The sequence below is a fragment of the Nerophis lumbriciformis genome, linkage group LG21 (genome assembly GCF_033978685.3).
Source record: "Nerophis lumbriciformis linkage group LG21, RoL_Nlum_v2.1, whole genome shotgun sequence".
Taxonomy (NCBI): domain Eukaryota; kingdom Metazoa; phylum Chordata; class Actinopteri; order Syngnathiformes; family Syngnathidae; genus Nerophis; species Nerophis lumbriciformis.
The window spans coordinates 38,961,210-38,979,957 of record NC_084568.2 but is presented as its reverse complement, the minus strand read 5'-3'; the positions used below and the strand labels follow the sequence as shown (position 1 = coordinate 38,979,957).

General features: G+C 41.0%; 1 protein-coding gene across 1 annotated transcript in view; it reads right to left on the bottom strand.

Moving 5' to 3' along the window:
- adcy2b (adenylate cyclase 2b (brain)) overlaps positions 1 to 18,748 on the bottom strand; it is a 281,820-nt gene that overhangs the window by 205,115 nt on the left and 57,957 nt on the right. Inside the window, exon 4 of the mRNA XM_061982391.2 lies at positions 15,710 to 16,209. Within this exon, the coding sequence (XP_061838375.2) occupies positions 15,710 to 16,209 (500 nt within the window). The remainder of the gene's footprint in view (positions 1 to 15,709; positions 16,210 to 18,748) is intronic.

Here is an 18,748-nt window from a genome sequence, read left to right as displayed (position 1 = left end):
CACTTAGGACTAGCACCTGCCAAATACGCGGGCCCGACCAACGCTGCTTGCAGCTTTAATTTACTTTGTTATTACAGTATGTCCCTATATACATATTTATTTATTTATTTGTATTGATTTTGGCCAAAGGGGGCGCATTTCAATGTCTTACACACACTTGTGATTATTATTACTATTATATTATTATTTATTTTATTTTGTTATTATTATTTTATGTACACACACAAACACACACACATGCACACACACACACTTGTATTGTTTGATGGGTCCAAATTGGAAAAATAGTGAGTATCAGCACAAGTTCAGGGGAAGTAAATTGAGGCGATGAAATGTATTGATTCATCTCCAATAGAAGTAAGATGATTGAATGGGACTTTTCAGGACTGTTTTGTCCCAAAGAATGGAGGAAAAGCTGACCATAATAAATAAGAATGAGTGTGTGTATACGGTGCGTTTGCGTGGACAATGGAGAGTGTTTATGGTCCAAAACAATAGTTTTCACTTGACAAAGGCATCGCCGCCCACGCAGCCGTGAACCGCTCTCCTAAACCACTTGGCCAACACACTGTTGGGATTTGTAAAGTGGCCCTCATCACCCTCTTATGTTGGCGTACATCATTAAAGGCAAAAAACAAAACATCAGTCACGTATGCCACACACTGACCACGCCATGTTAAAGTGAAGGCGCCTGCTGGGATTGCAGGAATTCATGCCAGCAGACAAAAGACGTTGATTGTAACTTCATTAAACATACACGTGCTTTACAATGTTATAAAGTAGTTATATTTTTTGATTAATTAGCACAATGTTTATGTCTAATGTTGTGATCCATGTTGTTGTTAGGGAAATAAGCAAGTTTCAACCTGACACTCATCAAACTAATGGTGTTCCAGAAAAGGTCGAAGAGGATAATACACCATGTTGGATGTGGAGAACATACAAACCCCGTTTCCATATGAGTTGGGAAATTGTGCTAGATGTAAATATAAACAGAATACAATGATTTGCAAATCCTTTTCAACCCATATTCATTTGAATATGCTACAAAGACAACATATTTGATGTTCAAACTCATAAACATATTTTTTTTTGCAAATACCGTATTTTCCGCACTATAAGGCGCACCTAAAAACCACAAATTTTCTCAAAAGCTGACAGTGCGCCTTATAACCCGGTGCGCTTTATATATGGATAAATATTAAGATTCATTTTCATAAAGTTTCGGTCTCGTAACTACGGTAAACAGCCGCCATCTTTTTTCCCGGTAGAACAGGAAGCGCTTCTTCTTCTTCTACGCAAGCAACCGCCAAGGTAAGCACCCGCCCCCATAGAACAGGAAGCGCTTCTTCTTCTACTGTAAGCAACCACCCGCCCGCGTAGAAGAAGCAAAAGCGCGCGGATATTACCGTACGTTCATTTCCTTTGTGTGTTTACATCTGTAAAGACCACAAAATGGCTCCTACTAAGCGACAGGGATCCGGTTCATGAAAAGACGCAATCTCTCCATCCACACACGGATTACTATTTCACAGCAACTGATATTCCTGTGAACCGCACTGTGGATACAACGGGAGCACGTACGGTGAATATTCGCACCACAGGGAATGAGAAGTCATCCTTCACTGTGGTTCTAGCTTGCCATGCTAATGGCCAGAAACTTCCACCCATGGTGATATTCAAAAGGAAGACCTTGCCAAAAGAGACCTTTCCAGCCGGCGTCATCATAAAAGCTAACTCGAAGGGATGGATGAAGAAAAGATGAGCGAGTGGTTAAGGTAAGTTTAAGTTTACGCGAAGAGGCCGGGTGGCTTTTTTCACGCAGCTCTGTCCATGTTGATATACGACTCCATGCGCGCCCACATCACGCTGGTTTTTAATATATTATTAAAGTTTGACTGACCTATTTGACTGTTTTTTTGACATTCCTTTAGCGCAGTTAGATGCGGCTTACAACACGGGGCGGCTTATAGGTGGACAAAGTTTTGAAATATGCCGTTCATTGAAGGCGCGGCTTATAACCCAGGGCGCCTTATGGTGCGGAAAATACGGTAATCATTAACTTTAGAATTTGATGCCAGCAACACGTGACAAAGAAGTTGGGAAAGGTGGCAATAAATACTGATAAAGTTGAGGAATGCTCATCAAACACTTATTTGGAACATCCCACAGGTGTGCAGGCTAATTGGGAACAGGTGGGTGCCATGATTGGGTATAAAAGTAGATTCCATGAAATGCTCAGTCATTCACAAACAAGGATGGGGCGAGGGTCACCACTTTGTCAACAAATGCGTGAGCAAATAGTTGAACAGTTTAAGAAAAACCTTTCTCAACCAGCTATTGCAAGGAATTTAGGGACTTCACCATCTACGCTCCGTAATATCATCAAAGGGTTCAGAGAATCTGGAGAAATCACTGCACGTAAGCAGCTAAGCCCGTGACCTTCGATCCCTCAGGCTGTACTGCATCAACAAGCGACATCAGTGTGTAAAGGATATCACCACATGGGCTCAGGAACACTTCAGAAACCCACTGTCAGTAACTACAGTTGGTCGCTACATATGTAAGTGCAAGTTAAAACTCTCCTATGCAACGCGAAAACCGTTTATCAACAACACCCAGGAACGCCGTCGCCTTCGCTGGGCCTGAGCTCATCTAAGATGGACTGATACAGAGTGGAAAAGTGTTCTGTGGTCTGACGAGTCCACATTTCAAATTGTTTTTGGAAACTGTGGACGTCGTGTCCTCCGGACCAAAGAGGAAAAGAACCATCCGGATTGTTATAGGCGCAAAGTTGAAAAGCCAGCATGTGTGATGGTATGGGGGTGTATTAGTGCCCAAGACATGGGTAACTTACACATCTGTGAAGGCACCATTAATGCTGAAAGGTACATACAGGTTTTGGAGCAACATATGTTGCCATCCAAGCAACGTTACCATGGACGCCCCTGCTTATTTCAGCAAGACAATGCCAAGCCACATTCAGCACGTGTTACAACAGCGTAGCTACGTTAAAAAAAAGAGTGCGGGTACTTTCCTGGCCCGCCTGCAGTCCAGACCTGTCTCCCATCAAAAATATGTGGCGCATTATGAAGCGTAAAATATGACAGCGGAGACCCCGAACTGTTGAACGACTGAAGCTCTATATAAAACAAGAATGGGAAAGATTTCCACTTTCAAAGCTTCAACAATTAGTTTCCTCAGTTCCCAAACGTTTACTGAGTGTTGTTAAAAGGAAAGGCCATGTAACACAGTGGTGAACATGCCCTTTCCCAACTACTTTGGCACGTGTTGCAGCCATGAATTTCTAAGTTAATTATTATTTATGAGTTTGAACATCAAATATGTTGTCTTTGTAGCATATTCAACTGAATATGGGTTGAAAAGGATTTGCAAATCATTGTATTCTGTTTATATTTACATCCAACACAATTTCCCAACTCATATGGAAACGGGGTTTGTACAAACTATTTATTGGATCAAGAATATTGACTTCCAATGATGTACAAAGCAAACTATAACCTGCTAGCCAAGAATGTACAACAATTCTTCTCAACCAAAGAATGGAAATATAACATTTGTATGCACGCACAACACTAAAGACTTTTAGCGTATCCGTATGTGGAATTCAATGATGGAATGGATCATTATCATTTATTGACTTTACTACATTTCATTTTTTAGTATCAAATGGTTCAAATCGGTCCAAAATGTTTAAAGTTTGAATGGGGAATTTATTTTAAATTTCAGGAAAATTGATGCATTTTAAATCTTTTCCGTTATAAACAAACAAATAATGTTAATGAAGTTATTTTGGTGTTGTAAGTTGATCTATATTTATGTTTTGTTTTCTTTCATATTAATGTAGATACAATGTTATACAGAGGTGTACTTACAACAATTTTATAGACAAATAACACTGTTTGAATTTGCGCAGGACATGTTTCCTTCTTCCTCGTGGTGGTGTAACAGTCGTATGGTTTCTTCATTCATCACTCCAAGCAACCATTGTGAGCTTTACAATATAACTACAACAATTCTTACTTACTAAACTGTCCCATGTGTTATGTCTGGAGGAGTGTTTTCGTGTTCATGCTATCGTAATGCAATGAAGCTAGCGTCATTAGCATTAGCTAATATGCTAACACATTTACGTTTTGATTGATTGATTGAGACTTTTATTAGTAGATTGTACTGTGCAATTGACCACTAAATGGTAACACCCCAATAAGTTTTTACACTTGTTTAAGTCGGGTTAATCAATTCATGGTCATTTGCTAACGTGTTAGCATATAATATAGTGTTAGTATTATTGACTTACAATGGTATTCTTTTCGTATTGTTTCAGTTTGACAAATTCCTCAGTAAATTCACCAAGACGTCAGCGTGGAGTTATTGAGTCTGTTTAGCTGATCGGAGAGCTAGCTTCTGCAGCTAGTGGGTCCATGACAATCATTTCTGTTTTGTCTGATCTGCTGTTTTACTGCCGTGTTACAGACACCATTTGGAAACAATTAAGGTATGTAAATAAATATTTACAACATCTTTCTGTGTAAATCAGTCATTTCATGACGTATATACACAGGTAAAAGCCAGTAAATTAGAATATTTTGAAAAACTTGATTTATTTCAGTAATTGCATTCAAAAGGTGTAACTTGTACATTATATTTATTCATTGCACACAGACTGATGCATTCAAATGTTTATTTCATTTAATTTTGATGATTTGAAGTGGCAACAAATGAAAATCCAAAATTCCGTGTGTCACAAAATTAGAATATTACTTAAGGCTAATACAAAAAAGGGGTTTTTAGAAATGTTGGCCAACTGAAAAGTATGAAAATGAAAAATATGAGCATGTACAATACTCAATACTTGGTTGGAGCTCCTTTTGCCTCAATTACTGCGTTAATGCGGCGTGGCATGGAGTCGATGAGTTTCTGGCACTGCTCAGGTGTTATGAGAGCCCAGGTTGCTCTGATAGTGGCCTTCAACTCTTCTGCGTTTTTGGGTCTGGCATTCTGCATCTTCCTTTTCACAATACCCCACAGATTTTCTATGGGGCTAAGGTCAGGGGAGTTGGCGGGCCAATTTAGAACAGAAATACCATGGTCCGTAAACCAGGCACGGGTAGATTTTGCGCTGTGTGCAGGCGCCAAGTCCTGTTGGAACTTGAAATCTCCATCTCCATAGAGCAGGTCAGCAGCAGGAAGCATGAAGTGCTCTAAAACTTGCTGGTAGACGGCTGCGTTGACCCTGGATCTCAGGAAACAGAGTGGACCGACACCAGCAGATGACATGGCACCCCAAACCATCACTGATGGTGGAAACTTTACACTAGACTTCAGGCAACGTGGATCCTGTGCCTCTCCTGTCTTCCTCCAGACTCTGGGACCTCGATTTCCAAAGGAAATGCAAAATTTGCATGGTTGGGTGATGGTTTGGGGTGCCATGTCATCTGCTGGTGTCGGTCCACTCTGTTTCCTGAGATCCAGGGTCAACGCAGCCGTCTACCAGCAAGTTTTAGAGCACTTCATGCTTCCTGCTGCTGACCTGCTCTATGGAGATGGAGATTTCAAGTTCCAACAGGACTTGGCGCCTGCACACAGCGCAAAATCTACCCGTGCCTGATTTACGGACCATGGTATTTCTGTTCTAAATTGGCCCGCCAACTCCCCTGACCTTAGCCCCATAGAAAATCTGTGGGGTATTGTGAAAAGGAAGATGCAGAATGCCAGACCCAAAAACGCAGAAGAGTTGAAGGCCACTATCAGAGCAACCTGGGCTCTCATAACACCTGAGCGGTGCCAGAAACTCATCGACTCCATGCCACGCCGCATTAACGCAGTAATTGAGGCAAAAGGAGCTCCAACCAAGTATTGAGTATTGTACATGCTCATATTTTTCATTTTCATACTTTTCAGTTGGCCAACATTTCTAAAAATCCCTTTTTTGTATTAGCCTTACACAATATTCTAATTTTGTGACACACGGAATTTTGGATTTTCATTTGTTGCCACTTCAAATCATCAAAATTAAATGAAATAAACATTTGAATGCATCAGTCTGTGTGCAATGAATAAATATAATGTACAAGTTACACCTTTTGAATGCAATTACTGAAATAAATCAAGTTTTTCAAAATATTCTAATTTACTGGCTTTTACCTGTATGTGCAGCTTATAGTAAGGTGCGGCTAATATATGGAAACATATTTTTTTCTAACAATTTTTGGGTGCGGCTTTTACAACGGTGCGCTCTGTAGTCGGGAACATGCGGTACCAATAGATCAACTTAAGATCTATCCTTCGCCATAAAGTTTTCTTAATGTTTTATACCCTTTTTTTCCCAAAGACAATTCTGATTTTTATGGCAAAAACACAAAATAAGCAATATTTTCCCCAAAACATTTTTCAAAACGGAATATTTGACGTGATGTCATTGGAGGCACAAATTGGTCAATAAATGATAACAACATTGCTTCTGGTTCATTATTATTTTTTAAAAGAATGACACTAAAAACAATCTTACTAAAGGTCTTGAGGATCCAAAAGGGAACCCACTCATAAAAGTGTAAAACAATTAGTCATACATCAATAAATATTTCTTCTTACTTACAACATATAATTCAATCCAATCCAATCCACTTTATTTATACAACACATTTAAACAACAAAATGTTTCCAAAGTGCTGCACAACAATATTAAACACAATTAAAAACAATATAAAATAAATGTGATTAAAAACAATTTCAAAGGGTAAAACCAATTAAAACAGTAAATAGAAATCAAAATGTTAAAACCACAGAGGACAACAGAGGACCACACAACTCACGTAGTGTTAAAAGCCAGAGAATAAAAGTGGGTCTTAAGACGAGACTTAAAACACTCCACTGTGGGAGCAGTTCGAACATGGAGGGGCAGAGTGTTCCAGAGCTTAGGGCCGACCACAGAGAAGGCCCTGTCTCCCCTGGTTTTAAGTCTGGTCTTGGACACCACGAGCTGGAGCTGGCTCTCGGACCTCAGAGCGCGCGCAGGATTGTAAGTTTGGATGAGGTCCGAGATATACTGAGGTGCCAGTCCATGTAAAGCTTTAAAAACAAACAGCAAGGTTTTAAAATCAATTCTAAAATGAACAGGGAGCCAGTGCAAACTCTCAAGGATTGGGGTTATATGCTGGCGTCTCCTGGCCCCTGTTAAAAGTCCTGCTGCCGCATTCTGGACTAACTGCAACCGGGAGAGAGCTTTTTGGCTAATGCCAGCATAAAGTGCATTGCAGTAGTCCAGGCGACTTGAAATAAAAGCATACACGACTTGTTCAAAAAGGTTAAAAGATAAAAACGGTTTTACCTTTGCTAAAAGACGAAGATGATAAAAACACGATTTTAAAACGCCATTGACTTGTTTGTCAAGTTTAAAATCGCTGTCTATAGTGACGCCAAGGCTGGTGACTTTGGGACGCACATCATTTTGCAATGGTCCCAAGTCAGTGAGGGTCGGACCAAACACTGAAATTTCCGTTTTTCCCCTCATTCATTATTAAACAATTCTGGGATAACCAAGCCTTGACGTCGCATAGACAGTTGAGAAGGGGTGTCAGGGGGCCGTGGGCTTTTGAAATAGGCATATAAATTTGGCAGTCGTCTGCATAAAAGTGATAAGACACTCCATGCCTCTTAAAAATCTCTCCAAGAGGGAGGAGATATAGAGCGAACAGGATGGGGCCTAGAATAGATCCCTGGGGGACACCACAGTAAAGCGGAGCAGCAAGAAGAAGTGGCGACCCCCAGCCTGACAGAGAAGGACCTTTCTGACAGGTAGGATCTGAACCACTCTAATGCAGTCCCCCTGACACCCACACAGTCTCTCAGGCGATCTAAAAGAATTGTGTGGTGGACTGTGTCAAAGGCAGCTGTAAGATCTAAAAGCACTAAAATGGCAGAGCTGCCAGAATCAGATATTAAAAGCAAATCATTAAAAACCTTTAAAAGTGCAGATTCAGTACTGTGCTACAGTTCTAATTCAACTTCGGATTAATGCGTTGTTTAGAATTCTTTATATTTTTTGAGGAATGACAGTTTTAAAGGTATTATTGTCAATATTGCAGTTATTTTCGTTGCATTGTACCTGTTAGCTTTTTTTTTTTTGGTACTATAATTTCCTAAATAGGCTGCGGCCACTAAAGAAATGAGTTGCAGGTTTCACTTCACACTGACAAAGACATTTGGTCTGTTTGGTAGTTTGTATTAAAAATGATTAGAAGGACACAAATGTTGCTGGCCTTGCTTTTTCTTGAAGTACACCTCTTTACTTTTGGTTTATTACATTTTTTGGAGAGTGTGTGTTTTTCCTGTATTGAAAATATGAGATATTCCTCAAATATTGTGGTTAATTAGTTCATAACAAAGAAAAATGATGATTTATACCTTTAATAGAGATCCTGTTACCACCTTCTAAATACATTCTGACATGGACTAACTTCCTTTAATCCACTACGGTCATGCTGCCAATCAGTGGCCATGATGCTGAACAGTGCGCTCTGATTGGCTACTGTAGTATTGATGTTTTTAGGTCATTTAGCCATTTCTTTGCTTGATTTCTGGCCCACAACCTTAAGAAAATGTGCGGATATGCTGAAGCGGCAATATTTGAAGTGGCGAAGGACGACTCTATTCAATTATTTCTGTGTATTTGACAGAGGTGGGACCAAGTCATTGTTTTGCAAGTCACAAGTAAGTCTCAAGTCTTTGCCCTCAAGTCCGAGTCAAGTCCCGAGTCAAGACAGGCAAGCCCCGAGTCAAGTCCAAAGTCAAGACTGGAAAGTCTCAAGTCAAGTCCTAAGTCCTGCATTTTGAGTTTCGAGTCCTTTCAAGTCCTTTTAACCACAGACTAATATATTAACACAGATTGTGTATGCTTTTCAAACGCTGTATTTATTTATTAAAACAAGTGCATTTTAAATTGCAGGAAAGAAAATTGTGCTGACATTGCACTTTATAATAGCACTATTAACCAGTCATTTTAAACATTAACTCATTCCTTTACAGAACAAACACATTGAAAAATAAAGTGCAAATGTACTTATTTGTACAAAAGTGTTAACATTGAAAAAACATGACATATACGTGAACATAACAAAAAAGTTGTACTTTTTATATGTCAGGGCCCTATGCTGCATTGCATTTGCAAAAGACCAAATTAGCCAAGAGTCTGTCAGTCATTTGTGCACGATGGGGGCGTAGTATGATGCCACCATGGCTGAAAACTCGCTCCACTGGAGCACTGGAGGCAGGCACTGCCAAGACTCTCATGGCCACTCGGAACAGTGAAGGAAGAGTCTTCATGTTCAATGCCCAGAACAAAAGGGGGGAGAGAGTTGTTTTGGGTTGGTGCACTACTTGTAAGTGTATCTTGTGTTTTTTATGTTGATTTAATTAAAAAAAAAATAATAATAATAATAATAATTCTTGTGCGGCCCGATACCAATCGATCCACGGACCAGTACCGGGCCGCGGCCCGGTGGTTGGGGACCACTGAGGTAAACAACCAACAGTATGTCAGAAAGCTAGCTAAAACGGTACACATATTCATAATATAGTATACATTTTAACTGACCTTTATTTGACTATTTTTGTCTTTTTTTAGGTGGCTAAAATACGCGGTGCTGCTGACCGCCGTCTAACGTTACGTGTGATATATTGACTAACGTAAACCTGCTTAAAAAAAATCACTGAACAAAAAGTATGAATAAGGTAGTGAACTGCAACAGATTCCCGTGTTTGCAATAACGTTATAACGTTAGCAGTGAGTTTACAGCCTCACTGATTTAACTACACAGCAAATAAAAGTCACGTTACTTAGCCAATAAACGTTATCTTACATTCAAAACTTACCGTTCTTTGTGCAACTTCAAATGCCGGACGAAGTTGGAAGTTGTTGCCTCTCCATCAGTCATTTTCGAACCGCATGTGTTGCATACTGCAAACCGTTTTGTGTTGACCACCTCGTAATTTTTATACCCAAACGAAATTATTTTAGGTATCATTTTTTGTTCACTGGCGTGTGGTTTGGACATGTCTTCTTCGTTGGTTGTCCTACAATTTGATTGGATGAATGCTGTGTGATGAAAACAAAGTAGATCTAATTTGATTGGCTGTTGTACTGAGACCACACCAGCTGACACACGCAACGCTGATAGACAAGTACACAATGAAAAATACGGAGCGCTCCCGAATAACTTTTTCATTTTTGGGTTTTGGGGAAAGTAGCAAGTCATGTCAAGTCATGTCAATTCAAAAGGCTCAAGTCCAAGTGAAGTCACAAGTCATTGATGTTAAAGTCTAAGTCGAGTTGCAAGTCTTTTTACATTTTGTCAAGTCGAGTCTAAAGTCATCAAATTCATGACTCGAGTCTGACTCGAGTCCATGTCATGTGACTCGAGTCCACACCTGTGGTATTTGATCATTACATGAACAAATACGGACATCATTGTTTTCCCAACAATAGTTTGTGTTTGGTTTGTGTCCTTAACATTATCAATAGTAGCCTCTCTTCTGGAATAGTTCCAGTAGAGTTTAAACATGCAGTGGTACGACCTCTACTTAAAAAACCCAGCCTCGACCCCTCTCTCCTCTCTAACCTCAGACCTATCTCTAATCTTCCATACATTTCCAAAATATTAGAGAAGGTTGTCTACAGTCAGTTGTTGCCCTTCTTAGAGGATAATGCTATCACTGAGCTGTTCCAGTCCGGTTTTAAAGCCCTCCACAGCACAGAGTCAGCGCTTCTAAAAGTTTTTAACGATATCCTCCTGTCCACTGATTCTGGTAAATATGTTGTCCTGGTGCTTTTAGATCTGTCTGCTGCGTTCCACGCCACCTTAATCACTCGTCTTGAGAACTCCATCCATCCATCCATCCATCTTCTTCCGCTTATCCGAGGTCGGGTCGCGGGGGCAGCAGCCTAAGCAGGGAAGCCCAGACTTCCCTCTCCCCAGCCACTTCGTCCAGCTCCTCCCGGGGGACCCCGAGGCGTTCCCAGGCCAGCCGGGAGACATAGTCTTCCCAACGTGTCCTGGGTCTTCCCCGTGGCCTCCTACCGGTCGGACGTGCCCTAAACACCTCCCGAGGGAGGCGATCGGGTGGCATCCTGACCAGATGCCCGAACCACCTCATCTGGCTCCTCTCGATGTGGAGGAGCAGCGGCTTTACTTTGAGCTCCCCCTGGATGACAGAGCTTCTCACCCTATCTCTAAGGGAGAGCCCCGCCACCCGGCGGAGGAAACTCATTTCGGCCGCTTGTACCCGTGATCTTGTCCTTTCGGTCATAACCCAAAGCTCATGACCATAGGTGAGGATGGGAACGTAGATCGACCGGTAAATTGAGAGCTTTGCCTTCCGGCTCAGCTCCTTCTTCACCACAACGGATCGATACAGCGTCCGCATTACTGAAAATGCCGCACCGATCCGCCTGTCGATCTCACGATCCACTCTTCCCTCACTCGTGAACAAGACTCCGAGGTACTTGAACTCCTCCACTTGGGGCAGGGTCTCCTCCCCAACCCGAAGATGGCATTCCACCCTTTTCCGGGCGAGAACCATGGACTCGGACTTGGAGGTGCTGATTCTCATCCCAGTCGCTTCACACTCGGCTGCGAACCGATCCAGCGAGAGCTGAAGATCCTGGCCAGATGAAGCCATCAGGACCACATCATGTTTAAAAAGCAGAGACCTAATCCTGCAGCCACCAAACCAGATCCCCTCAACGCCTTGACTGCGCCTAGAAATTCAGCGTCACCCCAGCGAGGTGACGTTCCACGTCCCAAGAGCTAGCTTCTGTAGCCGAGGATCGGACCGCCAAGTGCCCTGCCGTCGGCTGCCGCCCAGCTCACAATGCACCCGACCTCTATGGCCCCTGCTATGGGTGGTGAGCCCATTGGAGGGGGGACCCACGTTGCCTCTTCGGGCTGTGCCCGGCCGGGCCCCATGGGAACAGGCCCGGCCACCAGGCGCTCGCCATCGTGCCCCACCTCCGGGCCTGGCTCCAGAGGGGGGCCCCGGTGACCCGCGTCCGGGCGAGGGAAATCTGGGTCCTTTATTTTTATTCGTCATGGAGGTCTTCGAGCTGCTCTTTGTCTGATCCCTCACCTAGGACCAGTTTGTCTTGGGAGACCCTACCAGGGGGCATAAAGCCCCCGGACAACATAGCTCCTAGGATCATTGGGACACGCAAACTCCTCTACCACGGTAAGGTGGCAGCTCAGAGAGGAGTCTTGAGAACTGTGTGGGCATTAAGGGCGCCGCCCTCAACTGGTTACGGTCGTACCTAACCGACAGGAGTTTTTGTGTAAAAGTAGACAGTTTTATGTCGTCCACAGCTCCTTTACCACATGGGGTCCCCCAGGGCTCAATCCTTGCCCCAATCTTATTTGCGCTTTACCTTCTCCCCCTTGGTTCTATTTTTAGGAAGTACAGTATTGCATTTCATTTTTACGCCGATGATTGCCAGATTTATTTTCCCATGGCACAAAATGACACGGTTCAACGTCTTATTGACTGCCTGCACGACATCAAAGTCTGGCTTTCAGCTAACTTCCTGAGCCTAAATGAAGATAAAACAGAAGTTATGTTGTTCGGTCCAAGTCGCTCTCCCTCCCCCGACGTTGACCTCGGCACTCTGACCCCGTATCTCAGCGACTGTGTCACAAACCTGGGGGTAAAGTTTGACTCAGATTTTAAATTCGAAAAACAAATCAGCGGCGTCGTTCAAAAAAGCTTTTATCAATTACGCCAAATAGCGAAAGTGAAACCGCTTCTATCAAGACGTGATCTTGAGAAATTAATCCACGCCTTTATCTCGACTCGTCTTGATTACTGTAATGCCCTGTATGTAGGCATTAGCCAGGCCTGCAGCTCGTGCAGAACTCTGCTGCTCGTCTGCTAACACAGACCCGCAGACGTGAGCACATCACCCCTATTTTAGCGTCCCTTCACTGGCTCCCCGTGCGTTACCGAATCAATTTTAAACTCCTTTTATTTGTTTTTAAATGTCTAAACAACCTCGCGCCAACCTATCTCTCCGACCTCCTTCAGCCTTACTGCCCCACCCGATCCTTAAGATCAGCCGATCAGCTGCTGTTGACGGTCCCTGACACAAGGCTGAAGCTTAGAGGTGACAGAGCTTTCGCCGTTGCTGCTCCCAAGCTCTGGAACGACCTACCCCTGAGTGTTAGACAAGCCTCCTCTCTTCCTGTTTTTAAATCTCTCTTAAAAACATACTTTTATTCCATGGCTTTTAACACTGAGTGATATCCATCCTGCAATGGCGCCCCATAATCAGAGGTGGGTAGTAACGCGCTACATTTACTCCGTTACATCTACTTGAGTAACTTTTGGGATAAATTGTACTTCTAAGAGTAGTTTTAATGCAACATACTTTTACTTTTACTTGAGTATATTTATAGAGAAGAAACGCTACTTTTACTCCGCTACTTTTATCTACATTCAGCTCGCTACTCGCTACTAATTTTTATCGATCTGCTAATGCACGCTTTGTTTGTTTTGGTCTGTCAGACAGACCTTCATAGTGCCTGCGTTTCAACAAATACAGTCACTGGTGACGTTCACTCCGTTCCACCAATCAGATGCAGTCACTGGTGACGTTGGACCAATCAAACAGAGCCAGGGGTCACATGACCTGACTTAAACAAGTTGAAAAACTTATTGGGGTGTTACCATTTAGTGGTCAATTGTACGGAATATGTACTGTACTGTGCAATCTACTAATAAAAGTTCCAATCAATCAATCAAAAGTGTGAAGGAAAAAAGACAATTTTTTATTTCAACGTACACCCCGTCAAAAGCCTAAAGACTGACAGCACAGTTCCTGTCTTCACAATAAAAGTGCCGCTCCATCGCGCCTGCGCTTTCAAAATAAGAGTCTCCGAAAGCCTGCGCAAACAAGCTAGCAAGCTACGGAGTTTGCCGCCAATGTATTTCTTGTAAAGTGTATAAAAACGAATATGGAAGCTGGACAAATAAGATGCCAAAAACCAACCACTTTCATGTGGTATTGGACAGAAAGGAGGAACTTTTTTTCTCCTCCATTTGAAAACGTGGACGTTTGTCATCACTACTGTCTGATTACAATCAATGCAAGTCATCAGAATCAGGTAATACACCAACTTATATTCTTGTCTTCATGAAAGAAAGGAATCTATATGTGTTAAACATGCATGTATATTCATTAAAACACTATTAACATGTAAACAAAAACGGCAAAAAAAATAAATATAAATTATATACTGTATATATCAATGTATGTATATATATATATATATATATATATATATATATATATATATATATATATATATGTGTGTGTGTATATATATATATATATGATATGTGTGTGTATGTTACTCATCAGTTACTCAGTACTTGAGTAGTTTTTTTACAACATACTTTTTACTTTTACTCAAGTAAATATTTGGGTGACTACTCCTTACTTTTACTTGAGTAATAAATCTCTAAAGTAACAGTACTCTTACTTGAGTACAATTTCTGGCTACTCTACCCACCTCTGCCTATCTCTCCGACCTCCTTCAGCCTTACTGCCCCACCCGATCCTTAAGATCAGCCGATCAGCTGCTGTTGACGGTCCCTGACACAAGGCTGAAGCTTAGAGGTGACAGAGCTTTCGCCGTTGCTGCTCCCAAGCTCTAGAACGACCTACCTCTGCGTGTTAGACAAGCCTCCTCTCTTCCTGTTTTTAAATCTCTCTTAAAAACATACTTTTATTCCATGGCTTTTAACACTGAGTGATATCCATCCTGCAATGGCGCCCCATAATACACCTGCTGTGAACCTTGTCAGGACTTGATCTTGGGAGTTTGCTTTTCCGGGATGCAACGGAAAGTTGGCACGGGCGAGACGGGAATGAAGGTACATGATTTATTATTATCAAAAAAAAAGGAATAAATGAAAGCGCGCACAGTGGCGGAGAATAAACTATGAAAAACAAAAAGACTATAAACATGGAACCAAAACTTACTGTGACAAGGGACATGAAGCAGGATCATAGAGGAATGGACAGAGCATAAATGTGGTGCGAGGTCGTCAGAAAGACAAACTGAAAAACACTGAACTTAAATACTACGGACATGATTAACGAAAACAGGTGCGTGACTCAAGACGTGAAACAGGTGCGTGACGTGACAGGGGAAAACTAATGGGTTGCTATGGTGACAATCAAGAGTGCACAATGAGTCCAAACGTGGAACAGGTGAAACTAATGGGTAATCATGCAAACAAGACAAGGGAGTGAAAAGCCAGAAACCAAAGATTCCTATAACTAAACAAAAACATGACTTAAAACAAAAACATGATTACACAGACATGACAAACCTGTTTTTATGTATTCTATTTTAATTTTTTTTTTTTTTATCGTGTTCTGTTTGTGTTGTGTTGTGTTTGCTCGGTACTCGTTTTATCTTTTAACCTGTTCATTGTACAGCACTTTGGCTACCCCTGTGGTAAATTTTAAATGTGCTTTATAAATAAAGTTGATTTGGTTGTGCAAGTCTCCCAGCAATAGAATCCTATTTCTTGTTAAAATGTCTACTTGCAATAACTGAGTTTATTAACAATGGTGGAAGGCAGCACTCATGAAAAGTTGCTCCAAAGGCCAAGTACTCATTTCCTCACTCACCAGTCCCGAGGCGAAGAAGACCACCAGCAGCGCCAGGCAGGTTCCCATGACGATGAGCAGCAGGAAGACGATGAGCGGATGCTGCTGGCTCATGCGGTTGTAGGACTCGTAGAGCCAGTCCTGGGGCTTCTCCGCCTCCGTGGCCGCCTCGCCTGGGAAGCCCTCTGCTCCCAGGCTGTCGGGACCCTCGCCGCTCTCGCCGCCATCGCTCTTCTCCAGCAGGTAGCGTCCGCGGCTCCACAGGGCCTCCTCCCACATGGGTCCTTTTCCTCCCAAAAAGTTTGCTCCAATGTGACAGATGAACAAGATGCCAGCACTTCCTCCCTCACATCTTCTCAGGACTGCATTATTAGAAGGGGCTCTTTTTTTTGGAGGAGGAAGGGGGGCGTGGGGGCGTTCTACCACCTCTTGTTTGGCGTATAAAGTGGCTCGGTGGCAGCAGGCAGCATGTTGACAGCACGAGGTGCAGATGAGGACTGGGAGGGAGGGAATGTGTGGAGCTGGGAGGGAGGGAAAAGAGTGTGTGAAAGGAAAGAGAGAGAGGGTGTGTACCAAAGGGGGGTGGGGGAGGCAGAGATAGTGTGTGTGTGTGTGTGTGTGTGTGTGTGTGTGTGTGTGTGTGTTCTTGTATTTCTGCCCTTCTTGAGACATGAAGAAGGAAAAGTATCTTCCATATGAGGAGGTGTGAGCAAGTGATGACATAAATCAATAACATTGCATCTAATAGACAATGTCTCATTTGTGGTGACATCTACCAAAATGAGGGCGGTCCCAAAAAGGAGGGATTTTTTCACATTGACTGTGTGTCGCTTTTAAAAGTGCTCCACCTCTGGTCAACATATGAAATAACAAGTGTGTGTAAACATTTGAAGTGCTCCCCCTCTGGTCAACATATGAAACGACAAGTGTGTGTAAGAAATTCAAATGCGCCCACTTTGGCCAAAATGTATTCAAAAAAATATATATATGTATATAGAGACATACTGTAATAATAATGAAGTAAATAATGAAGATTAAAAAGCAATTACAAACAAAAAAAATCCCCCCCAAAAAATGAACTAAAAGCAGTTTTTTTTTCCTCACAATGTGTCGACATTTTTTCTTATAAAATTGGGAACAATTTCTCATATTCTTTCTGTTTCTGTAATATTGCAATATTTTCCTCATAAAATTGTTACTTTTTAATGCAAAGTGGTGACATTTGTCATGTAAAATTCGGACTTTCATCACAATATTGCCAATTTTGTTGTTGTTCTTGTAAAATAGTGCATTTTTTTGGTAAAATTTTGATTATTATTATTATAATATTGCCAACATTTTTACGTTTTAAAAAAAAAATAAAAAAATTGTGACTTGTCGAGTAAAATTACAACTCTTTTCATAAAATTGCCAAAAGTTTAAATTTTTCTTGTAAAATTCCAACTTTTATCATAATATTGCACAAATGTTCACTTTTTCTTGTACAATTTTGACTTGCGTTGAGTAAAATGACGACTTGTATTAAAATACTAAGTTTTTCTTGTGAAATTGTGACCTTTTTCTTGTGAAATTCCAACTCATTTTTGTACAATAAAGCTTTTTTTATATGTGCATAGTATGTATATATTATTAATGTTGTAAATACACTTCTTTATAGATCTAGAAAGGCTGGTCCTAAAGAGGGAGGCATTTTTCTCAGGTCTCAAGAAGGTAATAAATACAAGAATATATGTGTGTGTGTGTGTGTGTGTGTGTGTGTGTGTGTGTTCTTGTATTTCTGCCCTTCTTGAGACATGAAGAAGGAAAAGTATCTTCCATATGAGGAGGTGTGAGCAAGTGATGACATAAATCAATAACATTGCATCTAATAGACAATGTCTCATTTGTGGTGACATCTATCAAAATGAGGGTGGTCCCAAAAAGGAGGCATTTTTCACATTGACTGTGTGTCGCTTTTAAAAGTGCTCCACCTCTGGTCAACATATGAAATAACAAGTGTGTGTAAGATTTAAACGTGCTCCCCCTCTGGTCAACATATGAAATAACAAGTGTGTGTAAGATTTAAACGTGCTCCCCCTCTGGTCAACATATGAAATAACAAGTGTGTGTAAGATTTAAACGTGCTCCCCCTCTGGTCAACATATGAAATAACAAGTGTGTGTAAACATTTGAAGTGCTCCCCCTCTGGTCAACATATGAAACAACAAGTGTGTGTAAGAAATTCAAATGCGCCCACTTTGGCCAAAATGTATTCAAAAAAATATATATATATATATGTATATAGAGACATACTGTAATAATAATGAAGTAAATAATGAAGATTAAAAACCAATTACAAACAAAAAAAATCCCCCCCAAAAAATGAACTAAAAGCAGTTTTTTTTTCCTCACAATGTGTCGACATTTTTTCTTATAAAATTGGGAACAATTTCTCATATTCTTTCTGTTTCTGTAATATTGCAATATTTTCTCATAAAATTGTTACTTTTTAATGCAAAATGGCGACATTTGTCATGTAAAATTCGGACTTTCATCACAATATTGCCAATTTTGTTGTTGTTCTTGTAAAATAGTGCATTTTTTTGGTAAAATTCTGATTATTATTATTATAATATTGCCAACATTTTTACGTTTTAAAAAAAAAATAAAAAAATTGTGACTTGTCGAGTAAAATTACAACTCTTTTCATAAAATTGCCAAAAGTTTAAATTTTTCTTGTAAAATTCCAACTTTTATCATAATATTGCACAAATGTTCACTTTTTCTTGTACAATTTTGACTTGCGTTGAGTAAAATGACGACTTGTATTAAAATACTGGCAAAATTCTACGTTTTTCTTGTGAAATTGTGACCTTTTTCTTGTGAAATTCCAACTAATTTTTTTACAACGAGCTTTTTTATATGTGCATTATATGTATGTATTATTAATGTTGTAAATACACTTCTTTATAGATCTAGAAAGGCTGGTCCTAAAGAGGGAGGCATTATTCTCAGGTCTCAAGATGGTAACACAGACAAGAATATGTGTGTGTGTGTGTGTGTGTGTGTGTGTGTGTGTGT